This window comes from Mya arenaria, chromosome 12 (assembly GCF_026914265.1).
Source record: "Mya arenaria isolate MELC-2E11 chromosome 12, ASM2691426v1".
NCBI classification, from domain to species: domain Eukaryota; kingdom Metazoa; phylum Mollusca; class Bivalvia; order Myida; family Myidae; genus Mya; species Mya arenaria.
In genome coordinates, this window is record NC_069133.1 from 28,968,516 (window position 1) to 28,981,656 (window position 13,141).

A 13,141-nucleotide genomic window follows, 5' to 3' on the forward strand; every position below is an offset into this window, starting at 1 on the left:
AAAAATCCGGTAGAAAAACAATTCAAACAACAACCGCAATCTTGAATAATAATCCAAAACATATTTCAGTGACAACTTATTTCAGCTTTAAATAAACAGCAAAAACTAGATACATTGACATGACAAAATATACCTTCATGTATTCATATTGCTACAATTTATTACACCTACTTATTTCTGCGGTAGGGGCGGAAACATGCTTGTTTGAAAGGGGTGTGCTTTGTCAGTGAACAAAAACTGTTTCAATCATCTTATATTATGTTATCATTTTTTTGGCGGTCTCTACGAAAATTATTTGTTCGCGTATTGGCAGTGCTGGGCTTGAACATCTTATTTCTGTAAAGACATCGAAATAAATCATTACAACTAAATAATGAGAAATATGTGCTGACATTCTCAAGAAGTGTCATTGTCAGGAAGTTATTGTATTTGATAAAAGAATCAAAATGAAGATGAAAAAACTAGTCCTAATTTGCAGGGAATCGGTGTTGCAGAAATATATCCAGTTGAGATTTGTGGAACCTAAATACTGGAGGCTGGATTAATTTGGATTAGGGGTATCATTAATTTTGTCTGTGTGGGAGTTCTACATATTGGACTCATTTAACTTGACATTTTGACAAAATTCTTTAGGGATACCTTTCAGATTCCTATTTTAATAAAGAAGAAAATGAAAATTCCAAAGGTTGTTGTAATTCGGATGTCTACAAAAGAACCCATCTCCTTGCTAAATGTCAACAAAATAGTTTAGCTTATTTAATAATTAAACTGTTGAAAGTAGACGTTTAATCATGCAACATTTTCATTAAAGAAGTGAAATTAAAGCATTTATATTTCCATTTGTCTAGAATGTAAATCCATCTTTGACATTTCACGATTATCTCCAGTTGTAATTACAGTAATATTAAATTCCCCTATGTGAAGTGAGCTCATCTCTTTCATGTGACCGATTATCTTGGGCGACAGTTTGTGCAGGCATATCTGGAAAGACCAAGCGTCTTCTGAGAACAATACCATGCCAGTCGCATGAAGACAATCAAAATCTTCTGCCAAATTCATTGCATTTCCAGTCTCTGCTGTAATGATTTTGATGTAATTTTTGGAGACAAATTAGTAATAAAATATTTATTTCTGAGCGGGTTATCTTTTAAGGATTTTAAGGAAATAGATTTGAATTCAAGTACAACTGATTTCAAATCCTGTAGATAATATGACAATTATATCGGGTTTGACAAGTTTACACAGGACGTGTCAATGTTAGGCGGTCTGGGAGATAACAGACGTACTCGTGAGAGACAGGGGTCTTTATTTCCGATTTTGTTCTTTAAATTCAGTTCATTTAATTTATTGACACATTCCACTTGCTTATTTATCAATCGGGTTCTAATCCTGTAATTCCTCATGACACAAGTTGGCGGAAAATAAATTAAATTCCCTTGTTTTCATATTTTGACAAATTGCGGTCACTTAGCAAATATGGTATGAGAAAAATGAACCAAAGTCAGAAACACATCAGTTATATGATAGGAAACATACTAAGATATATTGTTATATCTTTATGACAACATTTCAGGCTCAAAAGTAATTATGAGTTTGTGTTGTAATCAGCTTGTAGCTAATCTTAAAAACAAATCAATCTACTGTTTTGGCCAAGATGTATTAATCTGTTGTTTCCCTCTTACAAAAAAACTAAAGTCATTAATGCACTTAAAATATGATTAAAAGTTGTTAGAACAAATTCATTTTTTTATGCAAGTCAATAGGAACTAGTTTGATTGTCCCAGACCCTTGATATTTGGTTTGCAGCCTCAAGTAGTGGTCTTTTACCAAGAATTGCTCAAAATATGTCTATGGGGTAAAAAATGGCCCCACCGAGGGGGACCCGGGTTTTCAATACATTTTAAAAAAAACACACCATTTATATCACATTTTATCTTGCAAAATTTAAAATATCAACATCAGTCTTCAGCAATTTTTATTTATTAACTGGTCCCTAAATTAAGCTTTGACAATATCAAATATAGTCTGCACCCTCCTGGGGCACTGACTTATGACCTACTACATGACAATTGGGCAAGGGTTTATAAGAAGTGTTTATCTCCGCACATTACAGGTGAGTGATTCAGGGTCATCATGGCCCTCTTGCTGAGGAACCAGGTGTAGTAATTGAAATCATTTTACACTGCGCACCATTATTACTTAAATCACTTTTTAAATTTGTTTTAAAGAATTTCATGTTCCTTATTCCTTTTTCAACAATTTGTCTCCAAGGGTACAAACCAGTATGACAGTGATGTTATGATCACGCTCATATTTCAAAACACAGGGTTAATTAAGTGTATTTCGCTTCTGTATTAAATCAATGATAGTGTTACATTTTTTTCAAGCTGATATTTTTATGACAGGAAAACCCCATTAACAACTGTTTAATGTAGTGAAAACATAATAGTAGCCACTAAAAACCATTGACAATGACAATCTTGGAAGCTGTTAACTTGTATAAGATTTTAAACTTCAATAAAGGGGCATTGTAAAAGGCATTGCATGAATAATGATGTTTACATATTTGAATAAATTAGCATAATTTGTTCATATTTTGATGTTATCCGAGGATTTAACTCTCCAAGTTTTTAACACACATGTTTGTTTAGAAACCAGCAGTGGGTGTGTCAATGATTTACTGTAAGTTAAATAAATCACCACTTTGAAAATCAAAAACCAAACATTTAAAATTGTAAAGCTAACATTTACTCAGATCAATGATAAGAACCTTTTAATACCATATAGTGTCATGGTAATTGAGGCCATTTGCCACAAGACTCATCTCCATCAAGTTCCTTTTTTGTGGTAACACAACTAGTTCATCTCCAAAAACTGTGTGAACTGTATTATTTATTTGCAAGGCGGAAGTATATGTGTTTTCATACCTCCTGGGGCTATAAGGTTGCGGTCCGCAAGTGTAAGGTGGCTGTTTAATGAGGCCGTTCCTCCCTCCCCCTGCCAATTAGCAACCCACCCTGCCACTAATTTAACAAAAACATTCAGAAGCCAACACTCACATGGTCAAAAGTTCAGGTTTACTTTTTAAGAGTGTTTGGTTGGAGCTGAACATCATTATGAAACTATGATCTGTGATCCAGTAAACAAATTGGAAGATAAAAGTGCATCAATGTAAAATAGATTTTTGCTAGTAAAAATAGATTTTTGCTAGTAATAATTCTCAATATATATAACATCTTCATAATCTTTTATAAAGGGGTATACACACTCTAATTTCGTTATTGATCAAAGACCAGTTCAAAGACCTTGGTCAATAATATTTCATAATAATTTGTTGTTCAAGGGGAAAGTCTGGTGCTTTCGGGCTTGGGCAATTTATAAAAGAATCTCCTTGTTACCGGAAATGGCTCGCTATTCAAGTGTCACATATGCACCATGCAAACTGACATCTCAATATATGGCATTGATTGACAGACAGCGCTTCCGGAAATATTACCAAGAAAGTCTGTATCGCTGATATCAGCTGAATATGTGACAATGTGTAATCAATTTGTTCTCGCCAGTTGGGAAGAGTTGACAATGGGTGATCACATTTGGCTCTGTGCAATCACCTAGAAGATACAAATGTCCACAATTTTCATGTTTATTATGCATCAACATTATTATTGGCATTGAAAACATTGAATAATCAGACTGGCTGAATACGAGATGGCATAAAGTCATTTCCTCAGTCATATCTGTTGAATACCTTGCATAGTACTTCCTACAAGAATAAGGTTATGGATTATTTACAAATGCTTCCAGAATATGAGCTACGTAAGGCTTTGTTAGAGCCATGCAAATTTGCCAGTGCTCTGTAGTAGTCACCATGTCACATTTTTGAATATATATTTTTCTCTTAATTACATGTAAACTCTTCAGACTCATATTAACAACAAGATTTTATTTCTGTAACATAAATATTGTAAGATTTATGACCCTTTGTAAAAAATCATATTCTTAGATGTTAAACAAATTAATTTACTTTTCAATACTGTTTGAAAAGTTTTGAAAGGATGTCGCTTTGTGTGTTACACAAAAACCAAAACTCTGTGACTATTTGTTACAAATTGTCTCCCTTGATACGAAAAAAAATATATTTCTATTCACAAGAGATAGGAAAAGATAGGGAATGTTGCCCATAGTTCCCAAATTGTCTCCCTTGGCATGATTTTGTTAAATGTATGAATTTACTTTTCTTTGTAGTGTTATACAAGAACAATAACTCTGTCACCAATTGTTACTAAATTGTCTCCCTTTATATGAACATTAAAAACATTTTAGCTCTATATATTGCACAAAGATCTCCAGTTGCTTCCCTTGGCATGAAGTGGTTTAGCAAATGAATTTAGTGTTCATCACAGTTTTGAGTTTTAAATGAGAGAGGATGCAACTTATACGAGATAGTGTTGATGACTTTGCTCATTTTAAGAACCATAACTCTGTGACTTTTTGTTTCATAATTTCCTTCTTTGACAAACAGGTATGTTTAAAAATGACAAACAGGTATGTTTGAAAATAATTATGATTTATTGTTTATGGAAAATGGTTGTATGGTAATATAATTGTGTTTGAAGCACCATAACTCAATAATTAAATAGCGGAAGAGTCTATCTCTGATTCCTATTTATCATATTTTGAGCTTACTTAAATTTGTTTGAGCTTAATTTGAAAACTCTAATGGCAATATGAATAATACATAGTGCCTGAACTAACTCTGACACATACCTTTAAACATACTGAATGTTGATGATTATGATGGCTTCTCTTAGTTAAATTCACAAATGGTTAGTTAATTTAACATAAAATAGCTGTATATAAATAACATAATTCATTTAATTGCATGACCCACAATTTGCATTATAGCCACCCCAATTGACTTTAAACATACCTTCAAAGTGCTCCCTCTGTTGAAGAAGCTATCATGGGGTGGGGGTCCCTAATCACATTCTGTTATATCTCTAGTAGTTTGTTTATGAATTGAAAGCACTCATTTCGCTGCAGAAATAAAAAGTACATTTCATGTGAGTTTTATGGGGTAATGCAGTGGCACTTCACATATCTATTATTCTAGAGAAATATTCAGTGCGTTGAATGTATAACATTAAAGCTGTAAATAATGTTATTATAATATTACTATAAGTTTTAATGTTTTGTTTGTAAAATTATCAGAAATAGTAATCAACGATGTGTAGTTTATCTTCAACATGTTCTTGGTTATTTAAGAATTGGAACAAAATCAATATAAAACAATCTAAGTCCCTAAACATTCCCTATCTTTTCCTATCTCTTATCCTTCAAGTGTGTTGTTGAATAGAAACAAAAACATTACATAATAAACCACATTTATACTGTTGAATGTAATTATTAAGTTTGATACAGAATGTCTTGATTTAAATGTTCGATCCAAGAGAGTGATATCGCTCGAGAGGCTGAGGCACCTTGCGGTGTTTTAAGATATCTCCTGGGGTATATAGATAGCTCGTGGGGTATAGTATTTTACATAAAATCAGTTTGTCATAATTGGTTGTAGACGTATTGCACTCGAGTTATTAAATGTGCATTTGTTTTGCAAAACTTCAACGTTACCATAGATACTAATAGGAAACTGCCGTTTTTTATTTGGCAATAAATGTTATTTAGTTATTTGTGTTCGTGTGTCAAATCTTCCAATAATTAAAAAGTTATTCCCTGAAAATTTAATTAAGTATACCGTGATGCATAGACACATTAAAAAAAAACTTGTACATGTGGTTTTATGGAAACATAAATTAAATAACTTGAAGAGGATATAATTATAGTTCATCAGAATGCAATCTTGCATTTCAACTCTGTGACGTAATATTTGTATTTTTCGGCTTGGAATGTTTTAAAAGCCCCATGCTGTATCTCACCTGCTATAGAAAGTGGTTGATGTAGACTGCTTGTGGATAAATGTATGTATACCCATGTCTGTACCCGGCTATAATCCTGCACCCTACCAGCTTCTGAGGGGCTGTTTTGTTAAACCCTACACCCTACTCTTATACAGCGGGAGACGGTGTTACTGATGATTGATGGATCAAAGAAACATACACAAATTGGGAATATGAGCTCTATATAATGTGATATGAATAAATTACCTGGCCTGTCATGTTCTCTTTGATGATATTAATTTTCCCTCACTTTGCATTTTGTTTCTTGAACAGAAACATAACTGTGTGAGCTGATAGTCTGTCAAAGTCTGAAAGGCCTGCAAATTGATTTTGTGGTCTTTACTTGAACAGAAAACAGTGAAAACAGATGAACACCTTGGTAATTGAATTACATACAGAACCCTAGGTAATTGAATTACATACAGATGTGCTGCTGTGTGGAGTCATAAAAGAGAAAAGTATGAGAACTTCATTTTAGAAGATAGTAATTTAATGAACTACAAGTAGTTTTTAAGAATTGTAGATCATAATTATAAGTCTTTATTTAAAATGTTTACTTTCACTATCAGTGTCTTATTATACGCCTGCTTTACAAAGTGAAGTGGGGGCTCACGCCCTTACAGTCCTTAGGTCAGTCTGTCTGTTCATCCCCTTTTTGTCCAGTCCATATCTTTCTTATTATTGATTGAATATTAACTTTATTTGGCCTTTGTCCCAACCTTCAAGGTCACAGCAACCTTCTGAACTTAGTATGCTTTGATATACAGTGGAAACTCACTAAACCGGACAAGGTCCGGACTGGGCAAAATTTCCGGTTTAGTGAGGATTCCGGTTTAGTGAGGATTTGATGTACGGAGTAAGTTTACTCAAAATATTTACTGAGTTAACCTTTAAAGGCTTTTGTCCTCTAGGGACAGTTCAATTCTCCGACGATTAGACGGATGTTGAGACATGATTAAAGCACTTGCAAAAGTGATAAGCATAATTAAACATTTCTGCGTTTTTATTATCATCTTTTTTCCAAGTCTTGAAATAAAACAACTCTCGTAATTTAATGCTTGTTTAGTATTTTTGATAGTTTAATTCAATCATAGAAGTCTTTAGATAAAACAACCCTCCAAAATGATCACTAAATAACCGTTTCTAGCTCTTTATTTTCTGCCACAAACAAATTAATGTTTCAATCAATTTTCTTTTCACAAGTTTGATTTTCGTTTGATTATTGCGCGACAGTCAATCCACAGCGCAATCATCATTATCGATTATCGAGTTAAGACCACATCACAGGTGTAATATTTGATGACGCACCGGCTGTCAAAACAAAGTGACACATGATTCGCGAATTCCTAATACACAAAATTATTTTGACATGTTTGAACAAATAAATGTCGGGTTTTGTGAGGTAAAATTACGTTGACAATTAACAAATTTTCTCGATTTTTTGTCCGGTATCCGGAATTCGGGGGATCCGATTTTGTAGAGATTTTTTTTACATTGAAAATAGAAGGGGTAAACCGGGACTCTGAAAAAAGTCCGGTATCCCGAGGATTCCGGTTTTGTGGAGATCAGGTTTAGTGAGTTTCCACTGTATAAGCCTTACTTATAATAGTTCTTGTCTGTTCCATATCTTTCTCATTCATGGTTGGATTTAAAATTTATTTGGTAGAAGTGACCACCATAGAATGAGAATGTGTTGCTCATAAGGCCCATGTCCCTACCTTTAAGGTAAAGGCCACAGCAACCTTCTTAAATAAGTGTGTTAGTCAGTTTGTTGAGTTTTTGTCCGGTATACTCATGATCAGATTTAAACATTTCATGGCAGAAGTGACCACAATAGCATGAGGATGTGTCCCGCACAAAACCAGTGTCTCTTACTTCAAGGTTAAGGTCACAACAACCAAAGTATGTTTGGCTGTATGAGCCTAACTGATGATAGTTCATGTCCAATACATAACTTTCCCATTATGGGCAAACTCTGAAATTAGCATATGTCTGTGAGTCCATCACATTTTTGTCTGGTCCATAATTATCCTTCTCATTCATTGTTATTTTTAAAAAAAAACATTTTTTGGCAAAAGTGACCTACATATAATGAGGATGTTTCATGCACAAGGCCAGTGGCCCTACCTTCATAGTCAAGGTCACAGCCGCTTTCTGAATTTAGTATGTTTTGCTTTATAAGCCTTACTAATGTAAGCTCTTCCAGTCCATAACTTTTATAATCACTCATGGTTGGATTAAAAAAAAAAATATGGCAGAAGTGACCACCATATTATGATGTCATGCACTAGACTCATGTCCTTACCTTCAATGTCAAGATAACAGTAATATTCTGACCTTCGTATGTTTGAAACATACTAAAATTATAAGCCTTACTGATAATAGTTTGTGTCCTGTCCCTATCTTTGTCTGAAAATGTCAGACTAAATGCAGTTCATTATTTCAGACGAGATGTAGTTCGATATTTTAGACTAGATGCAGTTGGTTTTTCAGACTTTATATAATAAAGTCTTCACCAATGATGTTGGAATCAAAGAGTGGAGAATAAACACCTTAAAAAATTACAAAATTCTAAGCGTTTTTTTTTATTCTTTTTTATTTACAGATCAGGAGTCTGGCTTGGTTCGGGAAGGGGAGAATGTGTACCCCCACAGTCCAGATGAGGATCTCACCAAGGAGGGAGGTAGGCACATGACCTATTTTTCTCACCTAGCTAGTGTTTAGTCGATGGAAAGGTCCATTGCAGGGTTTTGAAAGTCCTGTGCAGATTTTCATGGTAAAAACTGTCGACCATGACACAATGTCATTAGGCTGAAGAACTATTTCTATATGCTATTTGACATGCATGCTGTGTGTATGTTGTTGCCTACATTTGACATCGTACCTGTAGTGTGTGAGTGTGTGCATGTTCCCAAGAAAGCTTTGAACCTTCTCCCAGCCAATTTTCCAAGCCCTTCCCCCCCCCCCCCCCCCCAGTACAGAGACGACAGCATGTTGTTATCTGCTGGGAAGGGAGGTGATTCTTCAGCTTCACTCCTTTCCATCATGTGTGTTTTACACTTTTTATTTTGGGCAAATGGTTCAAAACTTGTGCAAACACTGTTAACGGCATCGTTCAACTCATTTAAAAAGGAAGTTTTTGATTATGTGCTGATGTATTAAAATGAAACAGCTGATATTCAGGTGTCTCAAAAAGAAGTACTGAAGATCACAAGTGTGTCCATGAATCTTCCAGAGTAGTTAAGATTTGAATGATAACAACATTGTTTACTTAAACAAAGTTTTGAACAATTGGTCATTTGTTTTCTTATAGCAAACATGAATATTTTTCAATTAAGTTTGGCTTATGACTAAATTCTGCTTATTAAATCAAAGACAGACTATTTAGAAATGATTGGAAATAGTAAAAAAAGAAATGATTAATTATCTTTATAACAAAAGTGTGATTGCTGTGTTTTAATCATTGTTTTGTTTTGTTGTTTTAATACCTCCTTAGTTGACCTTGTTTGTCTGTTGTTTGTTGCATGACAATGACGTTTCCCATCTACAGAGCGACCTTTCTTCACGGAACTTGATAAAATGATGAACAAGCAACTCCATGAGCGGCCCGTCGGCAGTTCCCTTCGCCTCCGCTGTAATGCTGCAGGCAACCCTATGCCTGATGTTAGATGGATAAAGGACGAGCAGGTCCTACAGATTAGTGACGATGGAGTCGAATCTAAGAAACATTGGACGCTAAAGCTTCGTGACTTGAAAGAGAGCGATAGTGGAAATTACCAGTGCTTTGTCTCCAACAAGCATGGCTATATTAACTTTACATATACTGTAGAAGTCATAGGTAAGCATGTCATGGGGTCCCCTTTCTTTCGTTGCTTTTGTTGTTTGTAGCTCGTTAGTTTATAGCTGATAGTTAATGGCTTGACATGTTGTTTAATTCTGTATGTTGAATTCTTTATTTATTGTCTGGTAAGTGCTTTCTGCAATTACATGCTTAGTTCTTGATATTATACACCATTATCCTTGGTAGAACAGAGACTGTAATTATTTCAACTATGGCATTGAATTTAAGGGTAAAAGTGGTCTGGTGGTATCATAATATGTGTCTAACTGATCTCACCAAAAGGTTGTGGCTTTGAGCACTACCAGGGTAAAAGTAGTCTAGTGGTTTAGGTGTCATTTTCTCATCCAAGAATGGGTCGGTTCGATTCTCACCAAGGGCTTATTTTTTTCATGTGTCTTCTACCGTGGGAAATTGGCCTATGTTTTTCCTATTATTTTTGGCTTATAATAGGTAAAAATGATAGGAATCTATATATTAATAGAATGACAATACAAGTTGTTTCTATCAGGTGAAATTTAACTTAAATAATTTTTATTGCTTTAGGTTTAATTACTTTAATGTAAGGAATCTGGTTAACAAGGAGAGGATTTTATGATGTGTTTTATCCTAGGGAATGCTGTAAAGAGTGTAATCCGTTGTTTTACACTGTCAGTGTTGTGTCAGGCATGTGAAATATTCCTGGCCCCATTTTCACAAAAGATGACACAGAGCCACTATAAATACTATTAAATGATGACTTACAGAAAATATTACTAAAATATTTATAATTGATGCAACTTCAATCGCCAGTGACATACGCATTGAAACTGAGATCTCGAGCTATGTAGTTACGGATCCTTACTTAATGCAGAACAGAGCAGAAGTGACCTTATGAAATGCAACACCTATTGACAAAACCAAATATCAAATTTCAAGCATGGAAGGGAGGTTGGTCATGACCTGTAGATCCCTTTTGTAGACCCCTATTGACTTTTAGATTGGTAGACCAAAGGTCAAGGTCACCAGATTGACTACAGTCAAAGTCATCTTTCTGAACAGGTATTTCAAAAAGGATTAAAACTATTAAAGATGCACTCTTACTCTCAAATATGATTTACCACAATTAATACTACTGTTTTAATATTACGAAAGGATTAATAAATAGTTCTTATGAAGGATACTAAGTTCAATTTGAAAGAAATGAGCATAAAACACACTTATTCTACCTTATATGAGACTATAGTAGACCACAGTAAATCTTTTAGCATTCACCTATCATTTAATATTTTTGCGCTTTCTGCTATTAAATACACGGTTATAATCTTGTTATTAGTCATTAATATTTTCCATAAATGCATTATTTATTGATTAGTTAAAGGTTTATCAGTCAAAAATGATGTTTGTTATACATGTGTATGTATTGATTTTGAATAAGAGTGTCACTTTAATAACTGAAATGTTTTGCTAAAACCTTGCAAGAATTTTTTTATATTAGAACAAACATATTTGTTACCAGTTCAAATTGACCTTTAAGCAGCTATTTGTATATCTGTAGATTACTCATTGCCCATATTCTTAACTTTGTTTCATCCATTTCATCCATCTAACAAATTGTCTGCTGACAGAAAAACGCATACATATTTAACTTGAAACTAGAACTCATTAGCTCCTATCACAATATGTATAGCTCCCGATTGGGAGGAGAAAGTCATGTAGCTTTCTGTCATCCCAATTGGGAAGTGTCCAGCTTTCTGCCATCCCCTTTGGAAGGAGTCATGTACTTTCTGTCATCACCAGTGGGAGGAGTCCTATAGCTTTCTGCCATCACCAGTGGGAGGAGTCATGTAGCTTTCTGTCATCAAGCTTTCTGCCATCAGCATTGGGAGGAGTCCTATAGCTTTCTGCCATCACCAGTGGGAGGAGTCCTATAGCTTTCTGCCATCCCCATGGGGAGGAGTCATGTAGCTTTCTGTCATCCCCATTGGGGTAGTCCTATATCTTTCTGCCATCCCCATTGGGGTAGTCCAATAGCGTTCTGCCATCCTCATTGGGAGGAGTCCTGTAGCATTATGCCATCACCAGTGGGAGAAGTCCTATAGATATATGTCAACACCAGTGGGAGAAGTCCTGTAGCTTTCTGCCATCACCAGTGGAAGGAGTCTTATAGATTTCTGTCATCCCCATTGGGAGGAGCCCTGTAGCTTTCTGCCATCACCAGTGGGAGGAGTCCTTTAGCTTTCTGTCATCCCCATTGGGAGGAGTCCTGTAGCTTTCTGCCATCCCCATTGGGAGGAGTCCTATAGCTTTCTGCCATCCCCATTGGGACAAGTCATGTAGCTTTCTGCCATCCCAATTGGGAGGAGTCCTATGGCTTTCTGCCATCCCAATTGGGAGGAGTCCTGTAGCTTTCTGTCATCACCAGTGGGAGGAGTCTTATAGCTTTCTGCAATCACCAGTGGGAGGAGTCCTGTAGCTTTCTGCCATCCCCAGTGTGGGGGGGGGAGTCCTATAGCTTTCTGCCATCCCCAGTGGGAGGAGTCCTGTAGCTTTCTGCCATCCCAATTGGGAGGAATCTGATAGATTTCTGCCATCACCAGCGGGAGGAGGCCTGTAGCTTTCTGCTATCCCGGTGGGGGGAATCCTATAGCTATCTGCCATCAACATTGGGAGGAGTCATGAAGCTTTCTGTCATCCCAATTAGGAGGAGTCCTATACCTTTTTGCCATCCCCAGTGGGGGAGTCCTATAGCTTTCTGCCATCAACATTTGGAGAAGTCTTATAGCTTTCTGCCATCAACATTGGGAGGAGTCCTATAGCTTTCTGCAATCCCCATTGGGAGGAGTCCTATATATTTCTGTCATCCCCAGTGGGAAAAGACCTATAGCTTTCTGCCATCACCAGTGGGAGGAGTCCTGTAGCTTTTTGCCATCACCAGTGGGAGGAGTCCTATGGCTTTCTGCCATCCCCACTGGATGGAGTCATGTGGCTTTCTGTCATCTTTATTAGGAGGAGTCCTACAGCTTTCTGCCATCACCAATGGGAGGAGTCCTATAGGTTTCTGTCATTCCCAGTGGGAGGAGTCCTGTAGCTTTCTGTCATCACCAGTGGAAGGAGTCCTATAGCTTTCTGTTTTTACCATTGGGAGGAGTCCTGTAGCTTTCTGCCATCCCCAGTGGGGGGAGTCCTATAGCTTTCTTCCATCCCCAGAGGGAGGAGTCCTGTAGCTTTATGCCATCACGAGTGGGAGGAGTCATGTAGCTTTATTTCATCACCAGTGGGAGGAGTCCTATAGCTTTCTTCCATCCCCAGTGGGGGGGGGAGTTCTAAAGCTTTCTGCCATCAACATTTTGAGGAGTCCTATAGCTTT

The 13,141-nt window shown here is 36.1% G+C and overlaps 1 protein-coding gene across 5 annotated transcripts in view; it reads left to right on the forward strand.

Annotated features, from left to right (window-relative positions):
• LOC128211565 (fibroblast growth factor receptor-like 1) overlaps positions 1-13,141 on the forward strand; it is a 77,126-nt gene that overhangs the window by 52,450 nt on the left and 11,535 nt on the right. For 4 of the 5 annotated variants that reach the window (XM_052916510.1, XM_052916509.1, XM_052916512.1 and 1 more), the window contains exons 4-5: positions 8,560-8,637; positions 9,505-9,792. In XM_052916510.1, the coding sequence (XP_052772470.1) occupies positions 8,560-8,637; positions 9,505-9,792 (366 nt within the window). The remainder of the gene's footprint in view (positions 1-8,559; positions 8,638-9,504; positions 9,793-13,141) is intronic. The other variant, XM_052916513.1, reaches the window with a different exon arrangement.